At 40.6% G+C, this 22352-nt stretch overlaps 1 protein-coding gene across 1 annotated transcript in view; it reads right to left on the bottom strand.

The window, feature by feature from the left end:
* Positions 1-22352, bottom strand: part of CA8 (carbonic anhydrase 8) — a 99529-nt gene that overhangs the window by 32009 nt on the left and 45168 nt on the right. The window contains exon 4 of the mRNA XM_024572197.4: positions 10034-10129. Coding sequence (XP_024427965.1) covers positions 10034-10129 — 96 coding nt within the window. The remainder of the gene's footprint in view (positions 1-10033; positions 10130-22352) is intronic.

Below are 22352 nucleotides of genomic sequence, written 5' to 3'. Positions count from 1 at the left end.
CCCAGTTTGAATAGCCTATGATAATGGAGCGCAGTAACAGCAGAGATAATTTATAACCTCAGATAATCATTGTTATCACTCGTGTTTTCTCTTCCACACACGTTTTTAGAGAATGACTGATACGGAGCTAGAATAGCTGTCAAAATGTTTATATTCTGTTCCTCTCTATGTGACCAACTGTGAAACATGCTGGGTGAAAGGGCATCAAAGAGACAGGAAAAGAAAAAAGAAATCTGCATAACCTAAAATACGCCCATCAGTTCAAAATAATCAAGGCTGTATTTTCCAAGTGTTTGAAATTCCTAACAAAGGCTCTAAAAACAGAAATTAAATTCTCTAAGTTAAAAAAAAAAAGAAAAGAAAACCTGCGGTAAATGTATTCATGAGTGAGTGCCATGCCTGGACCTTTGAACAGAAGGCATCGCCAGATCTCCATGAGAAACGGGCCCGTCTCTGTTTTTCGGTTTAACCGCGAGGTAGCATTTGGTGTCTGCGCCTAGAGCTGAGGGCCCTGCATCTCTGTCAGATCATAACTATGAAGGGTCCACACCTGAATGTTGAAGGCCACATCAAGTGGTGGTTCAGGATCAAGAACACTCACCTTGGATGCCTGGGTTCTAATTCTGACTCACTTTCTGGCCTTGAGCAAGTTTACCAAACCTCTGGGCCTCACTCTACAGGGTTGAAGAGGAAGACTAAATGGAAGACCTCAGAACAGGGCATGGTGCATTATAATTCAATCACTGTCACCCATATTGTTCTTACTCAGAATGTGATAGAGTATCAAATAACTTTTTACATTTAGTAGCCATTATTCACTATTACTGGCTCCTTTTACCTATAAAGATTATTTTATGGGCAAAGCTTTATATCTAGTCACAAACTCAATCTATCAAGGCTATACATCTCTTCCCTTTCCTCCTCTGCCAAGTTGTGGTCTGCAGAGGTGACAGCCACCAAAAAGCAAGTACAGATGATACTCTGCACACCCCGACCCCTAAAATCCTACAGAAGTCAGGTGACAACGCACCTGGTGCCACGAGTCCACCAGCAGCCATGAGACCATTACCTTCTCACCTCTCACCTTTGCCATCTTTCCCCACCACCCAAAATGCAAACACTCTGTCAGTTTCCTCTCCTAGAATCTCAGCCCTGCTTGGCCTGGTGTTTTTCAACGTCCCCTCATTTCCCTCTGTGTCCTCTGGAGCAGCATGACTCCGCGTCTTGGACAAGCTCTCCTACCACCTCCTGGTCTGTGTGAACCCCCTAGGGTCTACCCAAGGTCACAGCTCTCCCTGGCCTTTCAAGTGGACACCATGCAGCCTCCCTCACATGAGACTGAAAGCTGTGGTCAGTGCCCTGCTGTTACCTGCAAATCGGTGCTCAGACCCACACGTGTAAGGCTGTCCTCTCAGTGGCCCATCGGCCACTGATGCTGTCACGTTCTAATTGTCATTTACTGACCCACTGTTCACTCCCTTGCAGCCATCACCCCCTGCCATCACGCTGGAGGACTTCAACATCCATGTTAGTGACCCGTCCCCTCAGTTCATGGCTTGCAGCCCCATTCCACCTCTGCAAACCAATCCTGAGAACACGCCCTGGCTTTGTTTTCACTCTGAAAACTTCTTGCCTATCCAGCTCTCTCCCTCCTTTCTCTCTCTTTCCACTAACGGAGCACAGGGAGCCAAGACTCTTGGGAGACTCTTGGCTTTGTCTCTTTCCCTTCCTGCTTTCACTGAATGACATCTCTTCAAACACTCTCAATTCTCTAACCCTTCTGTCCTCCTAAATCATCGGCTATGCAATGGACCAATGCAACAATTTGCTAGAATTTTCTACTCCTATACCTGGACAGAGAACAATCCACAGTTCATTGTCCAGTACAATCTGGGTTATCCAATCTGAAGTGGGTACACCCACTGTTAAGTCTATTATCATTCTTCTCCTGGGCTATTTAAAACCCCAAGCCCAAACTCACATTTCCTTTCTCTATAAATAATTTTGCTTTGTATCTCGGAGATAATGAGAGTCATCAGCATGAACTCCCCTGATTTCCTGCTTTTTTTGCCTACAAATTAATCCCATTTCTATCCACCTTTTCCTCCTGGCTCTCTATTTTGAAGGAAGGGTGGGTCCCCTCCTGTCCAAGCTCAGTCCACACACACAGGCTCTCCACCCCATGCCCTCCTGCCCTCTGCAGGAATTCCCATGTCCATTATCCCCTTTCTTGCTGGTATTTTTAAACCCTATATCTGAACTAGCTCTTTTGGCTCAGAATAAAAACACAGGCGAATCTCAGATCTCGAAATGAAACAAACAGGCCTTCCCCACTGCATGACCCCCTTTGTCTTTCTTTTCTCCAGTCAAGCTTCTTGAAAGGCAAGGCTGTAGTCACTGCCTCCGAGTCTCTCCCCTCCTATTTTCTTACCTAAGTGCAAGACCCACGTGGAACTTCAGGCCCTCTCCTCTCTGCTTCAGCTGACAATCCTGATCAGCCCTTCTTTCCTTCATGAAATTTTGCTCCCATGGTTTGTGTAATTTTCCTCTCTTCTGAAAGGCATTTTCACATAGATAACCTGACTTTCCCTCATAGCAAACGTATGGCAAGTTAGAAGCAGTGCTCCTGCTCTCGAACGCCCCCTTGCCTCCAGCACTGAGCTTGGTCCAGGGAAACTCAAACGTCTCGGCTCTCCAACCCCTGCTCTAATAAATAGTCCCTGCTCTTCTCTGTGTGACTGTTTGGTTAGTGGTATTCTTGTTTTTATTTTACTGTATTTTTTTTTTAAAGCATGAGACATTGCCTTCTATTTCTGGGACTGCAGAGTGGAAGAATGGTTTCTGGTCCTGATCGGTGACAGCAAATCACTGTGTGACTATAAACAATGACTTGACCTCTCTGGCCCTTGGTCTCTCTTCTGTAAGACACATCTTTTATCACATGTAGTATAAAATGAGACAAATTTAAAAAGATTCACCCTAGGAACTAGATTGAATTTTTGCTTTTTAAAGCAGATGGTCCACCTTTGTACATTCACTAAATTTGTATAATCTCCTTTGTGCACCACAGAGGTCAAATCTAAACTTTATATTGACTATGTCTACCCAAGTCTTTGCCAGGCCTATTTTATCAATGCTTTCTATAAGGCACTTCAAATGATCTTGGGAGTAAAAATTATTAATAACAAAGAACAAAAGGAATCTATGACATGATTACATTATTGATTTTTCTTAGATTTTGCAGTCAGCCAAAATCCAAAAACATTTCAAATTCTTTTTCATTGATCAAACGAACTCTGTTTTCAGAAGGCATTTTCTAAATCACTTTGCCAAAGCCCCTGAATGGCACTCTGAAGAAAATTTCTCATAAGTGAATGAACCAGTTGCTACCAATGAATACAGCTGCTCTTTCATGATCCGCAAAGATCGAGTTTTGTATTATTAAATTATCAGTGGTCTCTGTATATGTGGGTTTTTTTATTTTTATTTATTGACTTGAGAGAGAGAGGAAGGGGGGGGAGAGAGAAACATCGACTTATTGTCCCACCTATTTCTGCGTGTATTCGTTGATTCTTGTACCCCCATGCGCCCTGACTGGGGATGGGGCCTGCAACCTTGGCCTATCAGGACAATGCTCCAGCCCACAGCCAGGCTGCTTATATGTGTTTAATGTCGCCACCATGTCATTAAAATTGAGGGAGGCCCCAAAATATTCTGGGTTCCCATTCAACATGGCAGTATAGGAAAATGCTGGGTTCCCTCTGAAGGGGACCTGGACACGGAATCAACAGAGCCTCCACAACAAGGGGCAGCGCCGAGAAGGGTAGGAGAGGTAGAAATGCAGTCGACTCGGGAGAAAAACCACACCCCGGCAGAGGGGTTTCACAGTTGGGAGGGAGCTTGAGGATATGGAACTTTTCCCAGAAGAGCCAGAGATTCCAGCTATGCATCAGGCACAGGACCCTGCACAGGAGAGAGGAGCCCCCGAAACAGCCAGCTTTCAAAATCAATGGAGAATACATTCAGGAAAACTCTAAAACTGCAGAAAAAAGAAAAACCTGCCCTTAAAGGGCTCACGCACGGTCTCACTTGACTCAGAAACCCGTGAAAAACCAACAGATAGAAAAGCACATAGGCTGTAGGTTAAAAGTTCAACTTGCCAATCTTGGAGTGCATGCTGGAGAGGTAGGAAGCAGCTGGGAGTTTCTCTGGGGACTGAGACACTGGCGAAAGTCATTTTTGTGATCTTGTTCTCCTGTGCTGAGCCCAGTTTTAGTGGGTGGCATTTTACAATCTTCCTACCAGCCTGCTAGAGCCACTGGGCACACCCCTGGGAGAGCCCTGCCCACGCCTCTGCCTCAGCCAGCTCCGCGGTCCACCAGGATGCCTGCAGCGCTCACAGCCCCGCCACATTAGAATGACGCATGAAGCACCCGGCACCTGGCTTTGGTGCCCGAGTGGCATTGCACCACCGGGCCCCACAGGGTGTCCTCCACATAAGGTCACATCTTTAAGCCCAGGAAACATAGCTCATCTACCTAATGCACAGAAACAAACACAGAGAATTAGGCATAACGAGGAGACAGAGAAATAGGTTCCAAACAAGATTGGAAAACCAAACATCAGAGAAAAAACTAAATAAAGGAGTTAAGCAATCTACTTGATAAAGAATTCAAAGTAATAATCATAAAGAGGCTCGCTGAACTCGGGAGAAGAATGGATGAACACAGTGAGGACTTCAACAAAGAGACAGAAAATGATCGAAGTACCAATCTGAGCTGAAGAATATGATAATTGAAATGAAAGCTACACTGGAGGGAATCAACAGCACTTACACAATACAGAAGAATGAATCAGCAACAGAGTACTCGAAATCACCGAAGCTGAACAACAAATGGAAAAAAAGAATTTTTAAAAATGAGCACAGTTAAGGGAACTCTGGGACTACATCAAGCACACTAGCACAGCCTTATAGGGGTCCCAGAAGGAGAAGAGGGAGAGCAAGGGGCAGAAACTTAGGTGAAGGAAACTTCCCTAACATGGGGAAGGAAACAAACATCCAGGTCCAAGAAGCACAAGGAGTCCCAAACGAGATGACCCCAAAGAGGTCCGCATGAAGACACATCACAATTAAAGTGTCAAATACTGCAGATAAGGAGAGAATCTTAAGCGCAGCAGGAGAAAAGCAACTAGTTATATACAAGGGAACCCCCATAAGACTATAAGCTAATTTTTTTTCACAAACTCTGCAGGCCAAAAGGGAGTGATACGATATATTCAAAGCATTAAAAGAAAAAACTTCTGAGGTTATCATTCAGAATTAAAGAAGAGATAAAGAGTTTCCCAGACAAGCAAAAGCTAAAGGAATTCATCAATACTAAACCAGCCTTACAAGAAATGTTAGGAAGACTTCTGTAAGTGAAAAAGAAAAGGATATAACTAGAAATAAAAATATATTTTTTAAAAAATCTCACTGATAAAGACAAACACATAGTAAAGATAGTGGGTCAACCACTTAAAAAATAGTATAAAGGTTAAAAGACAAAAGTCGTAAAATTACCTAATTGTACAGTAATTAAAAATTATACAAAATATGAAGATGCAAAATATGATGTCAAAACCACAGAACACAGGGTGGGGATAAAAATGTAGTGCTTTTAGGACGCAATCGAACTTAAGTGACCACCAACTGAACACACTGCTATATGCACAGGTCGTTAAATATAAACCTCTTGGTAACCAAAAACTGAAAACCTACACCAGATACAAAAATAGAAATAAGGAGAAATAAACCTAAACATATCACTAAATGAAGTTATCAAATTGCATGGAAAGAGAGCACAGGAAAAAGGAACAGAGAACTACAGAACAGAAACAAGTGCATACCTATCAATTATTAATGTAAATGAGCTAAATCCTCCAATCAGAAGACACAGGGAGCTAAATGATTTTTTTAAAGACCCACATACATGCTGCCTACAAGAGATTATGTCTCATCTAAAGACACACACAGACTGAAAGTGAAGGGATGCAAAAAGATATTCCATCCAAATGGAAACAAAAAGAAAGCTAAGGTAGCAATACTTAGACAAAAAAAAAAAAAAAATTAAAACCAAGATGGTGACATGGGAGAAAGAAGGACATTAAATAATGAAAAAGGGATCAATCCAACGAAAGGATATAACACTTATAAATATCTATTCACCCAACATATCAATAGAAGCACCTAAATACATAAAGGAAATATTAACAGACATAAACTTACAGTATTACAATAATAGTAGGGAACTTTAACACCCAAATTATATTGATGGACAGATCAACAAACAAAAAATCAGCAAGAAAACAATGGGTATAAATGATACATTGGACCAGATGAGATTAATATAAGTACACAGAACATTTCATCCCAAAACAAAAGCATACTCTCCAGAACTGATCACGTGAGGCCACAAAACAAGTCTCAATAAATTTAAGAAGACTATAGGCATATCGAGCATCTTTTCCAACCACAAAGGTATGAAATTAGAAATTAATTACAAGAAGAACCTGGAAAAATACAAACACATGGAAACTAAACAACATGCTACTAAACAACCAGTGGGTCAACAAAAAGATGGAATAAGAAATTCACAAATACCTTCGTACAAATGAAAATGGAAACGCAATCTTCCAAAATATGTGGGACACACAAAAAGCAGTTCTAAGTGGGAAAATTTTTACCGATACAGACCTACCTAAAGAAACAAGAAAAATCCCCCCCCAAAAAAATCTCACCCTACATCAAAAGGTACTAGCAAGAAGAAACAAAGCTCAAAATTAGAAGGAAAGAAATAATAAACATCAGAGTAGAAATAAATAAAATAGTGGCAAAAAAAACAATAGAAAAGATCAATGAAACTAAGAACTGGTTCTTTGAAAAGATAAGCAAACTGAAAAACCTTTAGCCAGACTCATCAAGAACAAAAAGAGAAACCAAATAAATAAAATAAAAAATGAAATATGAGTTACAACCAACACCAGAGAAATACAAAGGATCATAAAAGAATACCACAACAATTATACACCAAAAAAGGGTCAACTTAGAAAAAAATGAATAAATTACTAGAAACATACAATCTTTCAAGACTGAATCAGAAAGACTACTGTACAGGCTGATTACTATAGTGAAATTGAATAATTAATCAAAAGAAACCCCAATAAAAGAAGTCCAGAACTAGATGCTTCACAGGCGAATGAATTCTACCAAACATTTAAAGAAGTTAATACATATTCTTATGAAACTATTCCAAAAAGATGAAGAGGAAAAAATACGTTCAAACTCATTCTACAAGACCAATATTATCCTGACACCAAACCAACGACAAAAAAAAGAAAAAAGAGAGAGAATATTGCAGGCCAGTATCCATGGTAAAACATAGATACAAAAATCCTTAACAAAATATTAGCAAACCCAATACAACAATATCTTAAAAGGACCATACACCACGATCAAGTGTGATTTATTCCTGGGATGCAAGAATGGGTCTATATCCATAAATCAATTGATACAATACACCATATTAACACAACAAAAGATAAAAATTATATGCTTATCTCAATAGATGCAGAAAAAGCATTTCACAAAATTCCGCATCCATTTATAATTAAAAACTATCAACAAAATGGATATGGAAGGAACAAAGATCATCAGCACAATTAAGGCCATATATGACAAACCCACAGCTAACACAATATTCAATGGTAAAAAGCTAGAAGCTTTTCCTCTAAGATCAGGAACATAACAAGGATGGCCACTCTTGCCACTTCTGTTCAATGTAGTATTGGAAGTCTTAGCCACAGCAATCAGATAATGAAAGGAAATAAACAGCTTCCTAATTGGAGAGAAGAAGTAAAACTGTCACTATTTGAAGGTGACATGCTGTTACATGTAGAAAACATTGGACTCCTCCAAAAGAACCTACTAAAACTAAGAAATGAATTCAGTGAAGTTGCAGGGTGCAAACTCAATATACAGAAGCCTGTTGCATTTCCATACACTATGACAAACTATCAAAAAGAGAATTAAAGAAAACAATCCCAATTACAATTGCAACAAAAAATAAAATACCTAGCAATAAATTTAGCCAAGGAGGGGAAAGGCCTGTACTTAGAAAACTATAAAATATTGATGAAAGAAATTGAAGATGATACAAACAAGTAAAAAAGATATAAAGTGTTCATAAAGTGGAAGAAGTAATATTGTTAAAACGTCCATACTACCCAAAGCACTCTACAGATTCAATATAATCACTATCAAAATATCAATAGCATTTTTCACAGAATTAGAACAAATAATCCTAAAATTTGTTTGGATCCACAAAAGACCCCAAATAACCATGGCAATCTGGAAAAAGTAGAACAAAGCTATAAATGCCATGCTTCCTGATTTCAAACTATACCACAAAACTACAGTAATCAAAATAGTATGGTACTCATAACAAAACAGACTTATGATCAAAGGAACAGAATACTGAGCCCAGAAATAAATCCACTTATATGGTCAATTAATCTATGATAAAGGAGACAAGAATATACAATGAGGAAAAGACAGTGTCTTCAATAAACACTGTTGAGAAAATTGGACAACTACCTGCAAAGGAAAGAAACTAGACCACTTTATTATACCATATACAAAAATAAACTGAAAATGGATTAAAGACTTAAAAGTAATGCATGAAACCATAAAACTCTTAGAAGAATACATAGGCAAGAAATTCTTTGACATCAGTCCTAGCAATCAATTTTTGTTGCCTCTTCAAGCAAGGGCAACAAAAGCAAAAAATAAACAAATGGGACTACAGCAAACTAAAAAGTTTTTACAGAGTGAAGGAAAGCATCAACAAAACAGAAAAACAGCCTACTGAATGGAGTAGATATTGGCAAACACATCCAATAAGGGGTTAATGTCTAAAACATATAAAGAACTTATACAACTCAATATTTTGAAAATCTGTTTTAAAAATGGACAGATAATCTAAATAAACATTTTTCCAAAGACAACATGTGGGTGGCCAACCAGCAAATGAAAAGATGCTCCACATCACTAATCATCAGGGAAACGCAAATCAAAACCACAATGGACATCCCTTACACCTGCAGAATGGCTATCATCAAAAAGACAACAAATAACAAGCACTAGTGAGGATGCGGAGAAAAGGGAACCCTCGTGCACTATTGGTAGGATTGTAAATTAGTGCAGCCACTATGGAAAACAGTAGAGGAGTTCTTTAAAAAATTAAAAATAGAATACCATATGATCCAGCGATTCTACTTCTGGGTATATATCCAAAGAAAATAAAAACACCAATTAGAAAACATACGCACCCCTAATTTTATTGTAGCACTGCTTACAATATTCGTGATATGGAAGCAAACAATGTGGCTATTTACAGATGAATGGATAAAGAAGATTTAATATATATTACACACACACACACAGGAATATTACTCAGCCATAAAAAATAATGAGATATTGCCATTGAGGACAACAAGGATAGCCCTAGAAGGTATTATGCTTTATAAAATAAGTCAGACAAAGATAAGTACTATACGATTTTACTTGTATGTGGAGTCTAAAGCAAATACATAAAAGAGAAACACACTTGGATTCAGAAAACAAAATGATGGCTGTCAGCGACAAGGGGGCTGGGGATGTGGGCAGTATAGGTGAAGGGGATTAAGAAGTACATTACTGCACTCATAAAATAAATAAGCCATAAAAATGTAATGCATAGCATGGGGATATAGTCAATAACACTGTAAAATGTTTGTATGGTGAGAGAAGGTCACTAGAGACTTACCATGGTGGTATCTCATAAGCATACAAATATCAAATCCTTATGTTGTACTCCTGAAACTAATATAACATATGTCAACTCTACTTCAATAAAAATATATATTGCTTTCAAATATAATATATATATATACACACTGCAAAATTAATTGGAAACAAGCATTGGAACACTATCACAATCATAGGTTAACCGTTTACCTGAACAAACAAAGCAATGATGGCAATTCCATGTGGTTTCCCCACAGCCTCATCAATACTGCCAAACAGGGTGGAGTTCCAGTGGATCAGATGCAACTGGGGGAGCAAAAATAGACAGGTCACCTCGTTACTTAATGTACTTCCATTCAGAAAAGCAAAGACATATCAACTTTCCTTAACTATATATATATATATATGGTATCGCATGCAACACGAATATCCCAAAAGACTACTGCTTTAATACAGGTTCTCTGTAGGAATGTCTTCCTTCTTATTTCTGATCAGAAGTGATGCTCAGTGGACTGCTGCCTCTCCAGTCCTGCTTTAGTGCTAATCAGGACCACATCGAAGGAGACTGGCAGATTTCACATTGATTTGGTTGCCTTTCTTTGTCATACCCTCTGGATCTCAATGGAACAAAACTCTGGGTCAGGGCAGAAACACTAGAACTCATGCACAGGGTAAGCACCTGCAGTATTTCCATCGAGAGTAAGATAAAGCCAGTCTCAAATTCTGACAAATTATTTCAGCCCTCTAAGAACATCCAGAGATAGGATCCTATAAAAAATCCTGCATCTTTTTAAAGCTACGCTAAAATAATGAAAGCTGATAAGGAGCACTAAAAGGAGGCCCTTCCCTGTACTGAGATAAAGTTTTCTCCGTGAAGGAAAGACAGACAATGCTCTAGAGGACTCCTGGTCTCATAAAGCTTTGTAGCTTTCAAGTTTATCTAGGAAATGCACTTGCTCCTACAGCCCTGATAAAACCCTTGCAAGAAGCCAAATTCAATTTCCTGGCTAAAATTAAATGGCCACGGAGGTTCTTAGTATAACAGAAGGTAGGTAAGCCTCCACCTGGAATACCATCTTCGTCGCTACAGCTTTTAATCAAGTTATAATTACTCACTACCTTAAAACACTGTCTTATCTAAAAATTAGTTCTAATCCAAAAGACATAGTTAAAATTCAATCACCATGCCATTTTAGAATCCATATTAAAATATTATTGAAAACTATCATGAGGATACCCACAAATTTGTTTTGGGGGGCGAAATTTGTCCAAGAATCTGAAATTCTGAAACTGACCACTAGAGGGAGGTAATGAAGTCTTCTGCCCAAATGTAATAGGAATGGTAGCCAAGGAAAAAGACTATGCCCAAGACCAGGGTCGGGTCAGGTTATGAAAAAAGCCACATGGACTATGACTGCCCAATAAATGTAACTGTCAAGGCTCTGTCATTAAGAAAACAATGTTTTATAACCTTTCAGTTAATAATCAAAAACCAACCAATTTTAATTTTTCCCTGTCTGGCTACAGCAGCACAGGTGGCCCAGTGGAACAAACGAGTGTACATTGCTGCAGATAAGAACTGATTGCCCTTAATTAAATCGAGAAAGAACGCCCAAGGTTGAGATCTAATTTTATTTGACAAATTACAAAGTTCAAATCAACATTTTCCTTACTTCTCACAGCCACATTATGGGGTACTTTTTCTGATACAAAAAAAGTAAACCAAACAGCATCGTCTTTTTTTTTTAACCACCCTCGCAATTCAGCAACATTGTCACTCACACCGGCTCTTCAAAATCTGCTTCACATTTTTTGTGTTTAAAAAATTTAAGGGCACCCACTCCTTAAGTGTGCACTGCACGTGGTGACGTCATTTCCAAGAGCGTAGTACAGAAAAGTAACTTCACAATAGAGAAATCGGACAAACGCTACCTGAGCCAGGTGATCAAGGTCAAATTCAGCAGTTACCAGTCATGTTGATAGTACGGATGGCTAATTCAAGTACCAAGCAAATTTCCAACACCTTCTGGAGATCTGTTATAACCTAGTACATACTTAATTTTATGTAGTAGTAACCTTGATACACAATCCACAAACATAACACTCTACAGTTTATTGCCTCTTAGCTTTAGCTCACTCTGTGCTCCCAAAACGCTCCTCACTCCACCTGTATTCGTCTTCTAGGGCTACCATGACAAAGAACCACAGATTGAATGGTGCAAACAATAAAGATTTATTTATTTCTCACAGTTCTGGAGGCTGGAGTCCAAGATCAAGGTGTCAGCAGGTTTGGTTGCTTCTGAGGCCTCTCTCCTTGACTTGCAGATGCCTGCCTTCTCCCTGTGCCCTCACATCATCTTTTCTCTGGGCAGGTCTGTGTCCCAGTTTCCTCTTCTCGTAAGGATACCTGTCACACCGGATTGGGCCCTGCCCCAACAACCGCATTTTAGTCTAATCACCTCTGCAAAGATCCTGTCTCCAAGTATGGTCACGTTCTGACGTACCAGGAGTTAAGACTTCAAAATATGAATGGGGGGGTGCACAATTCAGCCTGTAACACCATCTATCTCACCTTTCCCTCACCTTAATGACGTTTATTCAGATCGCAAAAGCCTGAATTTTTCACATCAACTTCTGTTCTCCCATCATCTTGTATTTCCCCTTATATTAGAGTTGCTCTGTTCCAAAAAGCAGAGCCACATGGATACCGGAAAATTATCAGTGCCTTTGAAGAACTAAGCGTACCTGTGGGTAACTAAAAGGTACATACATCTGGCAGGGATGGGAAAGAAGAGGCTAGGAAGTTAGAGGGGTTCAGATTGCACAGAGCTTTGAATTTTATCATAATTGTGTTTTGGGAATCACTAAAGCAATACTGCAGTGAATATTATTATTACTTACATTGCTTAAACTCGTACAAACTGCCCCATACCAATGGGTTTCCTTCAAAGGTCCTTTTGGCAGTATGGGGTGAATTGGAAGTGTTAGGCATGGGAGATAAGCTAGGATGCGACCACAAAAGTTCCAGCTGAAAAATGATGATAAACATGTGGGATGGTTAATCTGATGTGCCAACGTGGCCAGGCTATGGTGCCCAGTTTTTTGGTCAAACACTAGCCCAGATATCGCTATGAAGGTAGTTTTTCAGATTTGATAACCGCTAAATCAGTAGACTTTGAGTAAAGCAGACTACCCTCTATAACATAGGTGGACCTCCTCTGTTAGTTGAAAACCTTGAAAGCAAAGAGTGGGGTCCCCTGAAGGAGAAGCAATCTGCCTCCACACAGTAGCATAAAAATTTCACCTGAGTTTCCAATCTTTGTCCTGTCCTGGAGATTTCTAAATTGCCAGTTTCCACAATCACATGAGCCATTTCCTTAAAATGAATCTTAATTCATCTTTCAGTAGACAGACAGACAGACAGACAGAGACAGAGACACAGACGCAGACATAGACATGGATCTGTTTAGATACACAAGGTCTGTCCGGAAAAAGTCCATCCATCATTAACATAATGAGAACGGCTTGTGAAACGTCAATGTGACCTAGCAGCCAAGGAGAGTGGACTGGAATGCACGTGTGTGAACAATGACAACTCCACTGTACTAGTCAGTGGGGGTGGTAGACGCTGTTGAGTGAGCACGTGTACTGTGTGGCCATTGCATTCAAAATGACTGAGCGAGTACAGCAATGAAACTGCAACAGATTTTGTGTTAAGCTTGAACAGTCCTCGTGGAAACTATTCAGATGTTCAGAAGGCCGCAGCTATGGGCAACTGGTGATTGGCAGCTTCATCAAGACAACGCTCCTGCTCATGCATTGCATCTTATGCAAAGTTTTTTGGCAAAATATTAAATCACCCAGGTGACTCAGCCCCACTACAACTCAGATTCGGCACCCTGTGACTCCTGGTTTTTCCCCAAAACTAAAATCGCTTTGAAAGGTAAAAGATTTCAGACCATCAATGAGATTCAGGAAAATATGATGGGGCAGCTAATGGTGATTGGGAGAACTGTGTGAGGTTCCAAGGTGCCTACTTTGAAGGGGACTAGGGCATCACTGTCCTATGTACAATGTTTCTTGCATCTTGAATCTCCTTCAGTAAATGTCTCTATTTTTCAGAGCACGTGGCTGGATACCTTCTGGACAGATCTTGTATACTTGTTTCTCTGGAGACCCCTAACTGATACAAGTTGTATAAACAAGTGAAAAAAAAGCATAAAGACGAATGGAGGTTTAAATCCGAACAAGGCTAGCAGGAATAAAGACAGGGCTCTAACAATTAAAATGGCAATATTTTGAATTTATCTTCCTAACATTAAACATGGTTCCTTTGGGGAAGGGAAATGGGGGACACAACAGACCCCGTGATTATCAGAAAGAACAAATTAGAACTTCTGCTCATATTTATCCAGTGTCTTTTTAATTTTGATTCTCGTATTCCTCACAAAATAGATCTGATAGATAGGTAAATAGATAGGTAGGAAGAAAGGAAGAGAGAAAGAGAGGAAGGGAGGAAGGCAAGAAGGCAGGAAGGGAGGAAGGGAAAAAGAGGGAGGAAGGGTATATTAGTACATGAATGTAATTTATTAATAAATATGGACATATTAAGGATACGTGCTCCAAATTTCTTTTAGAAACAAATGGTTTTGAATGGAAAGGCATGCGATACTAAGGATATGGTCTAGCAAATGAAGAAGCGGCCCACCGTGTCTAAGGGAGGCTCAGCAGAGGTCAAGCAGACAGTTATCATCAGGCCAGGGAGCTGAAAGATGAACATCAAAGCCTGAGTGAGACGGGCTCTGGGGCGTGTGTGGTCTACGGCAGAGTGCGGAACGCAGAGGCAGAAACACAGCACACCACGGCAACTCTGCTGATCGATTCTTAGAGGCAACACGCTTTCACAAAAGACCTCTGCGCTAGGAATCACAAGCTTTAGATTCTTGTTTCAGTTCCACAACTCTTCAGTTCTGTGAACTTCACAAGGCACTAACTCCTTCGGGCGTCAGACTAACATAAGGAGTGCTATATCTTAAAAGCGTTGCTTCTTCATACCTTTCCCTGACCTCCCATAGTACTCTTTCTGTTCCTGCATTATCACATTTTGCTGTAGGCGTAGCTAGCAAAGGCAGAGAAAAACACTGATGAATTTTGAGGATGGAGAGCAGCTTCACAATTTGTAGTGAAGACCAAGTATAGAGATGTCTCTTGCCATTTTTAAGGAGTATAAGGGTTAAATCTTATTATTGCTACATCTGCTGCCCAGACTCAGACGGTCCCACTCTTCCTGGTCACTGCACTCCTGGAGGGCCCACTGGACTTTAGTGATGACCCCAGGCAGCACTCAGCCTCACGAAGGCCTTCCGGAACCTTGTGAACACCTTGTGAACAGTCCAGCAGGTGGCACAGGGGCTGCTTCTTAAAGTTTGAACCCAAACTCCAGCTGCAGCCAACAGAAATAATTGGGGAAAAAAAGGAAAAAGAATTCTTCCTCACCTGAAACAATGGGCAGTTCTCCACTCTCCCTTCACTGATTCTCCCTCAAAAGACAAAAAATGTTGGCTTCCTCCCAGCTCAGGTGTGTCAGAGTGGAGGAACACAGTTCTCTATGACAAATAAAACTGGGCCTTTCCTCAGTTCTTCTGTTCCCGCCCCCCACTCCCCAACCATACACACCTCAATGTATGTGGACACACGAGTCCTTGTGTTGCTAACAATGTACATACTACAAAGAAATAAGCAAGTGAAGATACTACATGATCACTCCACCAGCATCGTGACCATCACTCCTTCCTATTCAAAAAAATCTGACCATGGGATAACAACCGTAAACGTTCTCTTCTTGGTTTTAGAGAAAACCTTTGACTAAGCTTTTCCCACAGGGCTCACAAATTCAAACCGCCTGCAGTCGGTTATCCTGCTGTGCCATTAGTACCTGTGAAACGTTCATCTTAATGTACTTAACTCACAGCAATAAATTTGTCCAAAGTTATGAAACTGTGACAAGCCGTAGCCTTATAATCATTTATTTGTCACTGAGAAAGTAAGTTTGAAGATCTCATGGCAGCCTACCAGAAAGCTATCTTCAAGATAAATGAGGTTTATTATTAACGTAAATAACACAACAGCATTAAAGTACAAAAGAATGAATCATGAGAAATGGAAAAAGCAGTAAAAACTTCAAAGGCAATTATGACACGAATTTCCTTCCCTGGCCCAGGGTGCTCACACAAGCTCTGTGAAGTTTCTCATCCTTGGATGCTTAATGGACATTTCCTTTTGAATGGCTTCATGTCAACTGAGCTAAATATTTCTAGAACTGACATCAATTTCCTATAAAAAAAAAAAAAAGGTACCCTCCCAGTCTCTTGACAGAGCCCCCAGTCTCCCGGGCTTGAGACCTTAAACCTCCTCCAACCTTTTTCGCCAACTCGCCAAGGCCTTGCCCGGCCCTTAACTGTTTACTTTATACAGCCCAACAAATCTCTCTTTAATACAGGTTTCACCACATTTTCTCTGCTCAAAAATGTCCAATTTCTTTATTTTACCCATATCAGGCTGAAATTTCTCTAACCCCATTCTAACTATCCCTAAGATACTCAAATCAAGTATATCTCCTGACCTCTCACAGCAACTTGCCCCCATTCTATTCACGTTCCACTCACTGGAAATGCTGTTCCCTGCTTCTCCCAATCCTACCCCGCCTCCTAGGCCTTGGCAGGCCTTTGATAGGCAGACAGATTGGAGATGGAGATGACAGATAGGGGACAGAAATATAACTTGAACCAACTTATATGAAAAAAGGGGGATAACTGAGCTTCTACCCTAAACCACTTGCCAAAAGCAAGGTGAGCTCAGTTTTAGGTGAGTTGAAAGTTACATCAGAACAGTTCAATTGGTATCCCACAAGTAGGAGATGCAGAACAAGAACGGCTAACGGTACGGAATGCAGCTGTTTCTGATACCTACACGTAGCCTCACAGAGTCAGGTCACCCAGGGTCAGGCCACGAAGGACAGTGACAACAGGGCAAGGACTTAAGCTTCGGGAAATGGTGCCATGAGGAAAAGGAGGAAGCCCAGAAAATTCCCAAGTCCTGTCAGGACAAAGGAGAAAGACTCTCTAGAAAAAAGGGTGGTCCACAGTGTCAAGGCTACAACAGCTACAGAGAAACAAACAAACAAAAAAAAATGAGGATAAAAGGAGATTTGGGATATATTTTTTTAAGATCATGGGGAAGGAAGTTGCGCTATAGCACAAGGAACAGTGGCAGAGGTGAAGGCCTTTGGGTAAACTGAGTGGGGCTGGGTGGGCAGGTCAGAACACATCAAAGGGTAGTGATTTCTTTTTAATGGGGAGAATCAGTATGCTTGAGTTGAAGAGAAATTCGCCTTTCATTTTTAGTATTCCTTAGTCCTATAATGGGGAAAAGTAAAACTTGAAAAAATCACAGACTGCTATAAATGTTTATGTCAGAAGTACTCAGTGCACTTACAAACAGATGTAAATGATCCTGAAAGACATTTTTCTGCCAAACTCTAGTCGTCAAGAACTTTCCACCGAGCCCGGCCACTACCTGGTACAGATTCATAGAGGAAAATGAGTTGTCGGGAGCACAGCCTGGCTCCTAGGCCCTGACTTTGCTTGTTTTCCTCAGTCACAAAGAAATTCAGCTACAGAGAGATGTAAGAAATCCAGCTAGCTTTTGAGTTTTGGGAGCCAAGTCTCTCACGTCAACCATGTTCTCACTCCTAAAATATCCATTCTCAGAGCGTTCGGAAAGAGCTATAAAATTAGAAAATGGAAAAAAAGTTACTGTCTCAACTACATTAATGACACTAGGAGTTGAAGGAAAGAAGGTATTAAATACTGAAAACTTAAAAAAGGTGGGGAGGAGGAACTGGTGAAATGTTTGAAAACGAAATGGGAGCACTAACTAACTGAAAACAGCAGAGAAAGCCCCCTCTCTCCAGACTCACTCTTAGCTACCCGAGGCAGCCATTCATCTGCACAGGAAGTGAGATTTAGTGTATCATTTTCAGGCGCTCCCGCACTTTAAGACGTCATCGTCGACGTACTATGCGGCTATTTTTCAGAGAAGGACATTCAAGCTATAGACAGGTATAATAACGACAAAGCGCTGTAAAGCATGGAATGGAAAAGAAATTATCTGAAACTCTATCTCTGTCACCTCCTTGTTATGTTTGCCTAAACTTAATTATGGATCTTCTTATCCAGGTAAAAGGAACAGGAGGATCTACGGGAGCATCTCAGAGCACCTTCATCCATGGACACATTAATATCAGAAGGTATTTATAGTGTTCTTAGTGTTCCAATCCTCATTTAAAAAGGCACTAGTCCTATGTAATTTACAAAAAGACTTTTTCAAAGCAAAATGATTTCCTCTTTGAATGCTGATTTCCTTTTGTTTACTTTGCTATTGTTGCCCTCTTAGGAACAGGGCATAGTAATACTGTTAGAGCTCTTCTCCGAAAAGTGGAGCTTCCTTTATGAAGGGCGTTCACTTTGAAAGGTTGGAAAGGGCTGTCCGGAGCCGTCGCGGGGATAAAGAAACAAAACAGTGCACCACTTTGAAAGATGTTGTTTAGCGTAAGATGAGAAGCAGCTAAAAGTGAATCTTTGACACTGGTTTCTTGGTTTTCCAAGAAATACCCACTCTCTTATCTTCTAAAAGGAAAATATCTCAATTGTGGGTTATGGCTGCCACTAAATTGCTGTTAACTTAAATTCTCTATATTTCATTTGTTATCCCATAAAATAAAGAAGGTAGAGAGCCTGTCAAAGTGTCTTGGTGTTACAGGATGTAAGACACATACAGATTGTATCTGTTCACCTTGTACGGCGAATCAGTGCCTACTGCCTGTAATCCTTCCCCTCCTACCCCCAAGTAAGAACTACAACTGACGGATGTGTTCAGGAGTAATGTCAGCATCCATGAAAACATTCACTGAGGGCCGATTATGTCTAAGGTTGTAGCGTTCACTGCTTTCAACGTTGTAAATACAAAGACCTCAAGTCTTTTAAAAAAAAAATTCAGGGTGTGAATAAATAAAAATATAAAATTGATAGTTTGGGTATTAGTATTTATTTCATGAGCTCTGAGGTCACAGTCTCCTCCAGGCACTGTTCTTTGCAAACATTACCTCGCTCGGTCCTCACTAATTCTATGGCTGTCCCCAACACGGCACCTTAACAAGAAGAAAAGGGAAACTTAAGGTGAAGATGCCTGCCCTGTGCTGCACAGCTAACAAGAGCCAGGACGTGGACTAGGCAGTTTGGGCCCCCCACCTCTAAGCCAGCTCTTTCCTCCAAACAGGGAGGGTAGAACACTGATCGGGGTAGAATTCACAGTGTGAATGTTCACACAACGTGTGGAGGAATGACAAACATCATTCCCTCCAGAGACAAGAAAAACTAGGGGAAAGAAATGGAGGGTGTGCAACCCAAGAAATGGCTCGTAATCCAGTCAGGCTGTGCCCAACGCCAAGAGCACACAGTACCAAGTTGCACACCTGGTGTAAATGAGCAATCTTACTACAGACTCCTGGGAAAATTACCTGAGCTCTCGGAATCCCAGCTGTAAATGAGAGATCACACTATCTAACATGTAAGGCCACGCAAGGGCAAGAGGTATTATCTGGAAAGCTCCTGGTAAATGTCAAGTAGATGCTGAGTGCAGCCAGTTAGAGTGGGGAGGAAAAGGAGGAGATGCAGCAGGAAGGTAGGCATGGTTGTATTTAAATACCACGATCTTGCGTGAAATAAGTTGGACAGAGAAAGATAAAACACCATATGATTTCACTTATATGTGGAGCCTAAAAAACAAAACAGATGAACAAACAAAATGAAACAGAAATGAACTCATTGCTACAGAGCACAAACTGATGTTTGCCAGAGGGGAAGGGGATTAAGAAACACAAACTTCCAGTTATAAAAATTAGTAATGGGGATGTAATGTACAGCATATGGATGTAGTCAGTAGTATCCTTCCAACTATATATGATGACAAATGGCTACTAGACTTATTGTGGTTATCATTTTGTAAGGTACACAAATGTTGAATCACTATGTTGTATACCTAATACAATATTGTTTGTCAACTATAATTTTTTTAATGAATGGAAGAAAAAGAAAATAAAGAGCATGGTCTTTGAAAATAAAATGCTCATCTCCATTCAGTTTTAGTTATGTTCTCATTATCCTGCCTGAACTCAACTGTTTATTTTCTTAAGGTTCAAAGATAATTAAGAATGCTTTCCACTCTAGAAAGCCAGGTCACTTCCATCAGAGCCACAAACTCAAAGGCGTCCAGGGGCTTGGCTGATAAATGAGGCGAAGAACGCAATGACGCAGGGAGGGGGAGAGCTGTGAAAACCAGAAAATCGGCACCTCGCCCAAAGGTGCTTAAATACCAAAATTTAAAAAGCACAGTGCCAGCTGGATCCATCCCTAAATCCAACTCGAAGGTCACCAGTTTGCAACCTCCAATGTACATCATTAATATTCTAACCAAACCTCTTGCCGGGAAGAGCAAGTAAAACCATCTGAGCTGTTTCTGCTTCCTGCCAGCACATCCTGCTGTCCTTTCCTCCTTCTTCCCGACTTGACGTTGAGTTTTCATCCCTCTTGTCTAGGAGTCAACCTGTGCCTCCGCTCTCTGCTCCATTCTTCACTCTCCCCAGCCTTGACCTGATACCTCCCTATTAGCTGCTCATCATCTTATAAATCTGTGCAAATTTTCCTCATCTTAAAAAAAAAATCCCTTCCCTGACCTCACATACCCTCCTAGTACTTTCCATTGGCAGCAGACTTTTTCACAGCCTTATCTGCACTCCCCATCACCACTTCCTCCCAGCCCTTTTCCTTCACAGGCCACTGAAAGTCGTCTCTCATCCCCACCTCTTTGGTGAAACTGCTCTCCCAATTCACCAGGAACCTTCTTCTGCTCACACCTTCTTCAATCACACCTTTTGTCTGTCTTGACTGCTCTACAGCATAGGAGACTCCTGCCTGTTCTTCTCGAACCACTCCCTTCTCATGGGCGCCCTGGCAGCAGGCTCCCCAGGGCTGTCCTCCTCAACAGCCATTCACCTCGGGCTCCTTTACTCACTTCCTGCCCCTGCCCCTGCCCCTGCCCCCTCCCGGACGGTGGTTCTGGCAGGGCTCCACCCTCTCACCTATTCTCTTCCCAATCAGCACATTCCTGTTGGGCGATCTTATCTACCCCCGTGTCTTCAATCATCATATAGAGACCTATAATTCCAAAATCAACATCTTTAGCCAAAAACTTTGTCCTGAGTCTAGATCCCTTTACTGTACTACCTATTGAAATATTTTAAAGTTAGCATTTCATAACTGAAGTCCCCCCACCACCTCCCAGACCTACGTCTTCCTCTTTGCTCCTAGCTGTGTTAATGGACTCAAGCCAGAAATCTCTTCCATTGCCCCCCTTCCCTTACAAACAACCAAGATCAAGGTCCTGCCCTTTTCTACCTCCTTAAAATCTCACAAATCCACCCAATCTGCTTACTCTCATGAGCAATTCCTTAGTGTAGACATCAATAACCCATTACTAGAATTACAGCTCAGGTCTTTTAACCCATCTCCATGCCTCCAAAGTCGGCTTTCCAAACTTATCCTCCATCCAACAGTTATGACACTGCAAACCTAGTCTTGTCACCCTACCGGGAAAGTTTGTCTGGGGCTTCTTACTGTTCATAGGGTATAATTCAAATTCCTTAATAGAAAATGCACTTAAAAAATGTCTTTGTATAATTTCTAAAAGTATGATAATTTTGGTTTATTATATATTAACTGTTTCAGGTAAGCTGGTGATAACAATTACAGTAATAAGTTCTTTTTAGTAATAAGAATGCATATAAAGCTATTTTAATTGGATTTAAAATTCAGTGCTGTTTCATTTTGCTATGAAATAACAGTCAATTTTCACATTCCCAACCGTATACACTGAATACATTACCCAATAAACTAATTTTCAGGAAAAGTATTTTAAAAATTCAATTACAATATTCGAAATGTTACAAATTACAATAAAATGCACGTATCTGAAAATGTTAATGGAAAACCATTTTAATCCTCACTGGTAGCACAGAATACTCATAGGCTTGCTTTTTTCTCTCTTTTTTTTCACTTATCCAGAGTAAAAATCAGAATTATTTTATTAGAAATAAGAGAAGGCACATATTGTAAAGAGAAGAGAATGGTAGCTGGTCCGAGTCTCAGCCATTACCCAGGGCACCTTAGGCAACTTAACATCCCTTGACCAAATTACTGAGCTGAAAATAGACATTCCCCTGACCAGTATGGCCAGCTGGCTGGGCACCATCCTGTAAAACAAAAGGTCTCTGGTCCAATTCCTGGTCAGGGCACATGCCTGGGTTGTGGGTTCGGTCCCTGGTTGGGGCACATCAATCTTTCTCTCCCACTCTTTCTCCCTCCCTTCCCCTCTCTCTAAAAATAAATAAATAACATCTTTAAATTGCCTTTTT

This window comes from Desmodus rotundus, chromosome 8 (genome assembly GCF_022682495.2).
Source record: "Desmodus rotundus isolate HL8 chromosome 8, HLdesRot8A.1, whole genome shotgun sequence".
In the NCBI taxonomy this organism is placed as follows: Eukaryota; Metazoa; Chordata; class Mammalia; order Chiroptera; family Phyllostomidae; genus Desmodus; species Desmodus rotundus.
The sequence above is the reverse complement of the archived record's forward strand: the minus strand, read 5'-3'. Positions and strand labels throughout refer to the sequence as shown.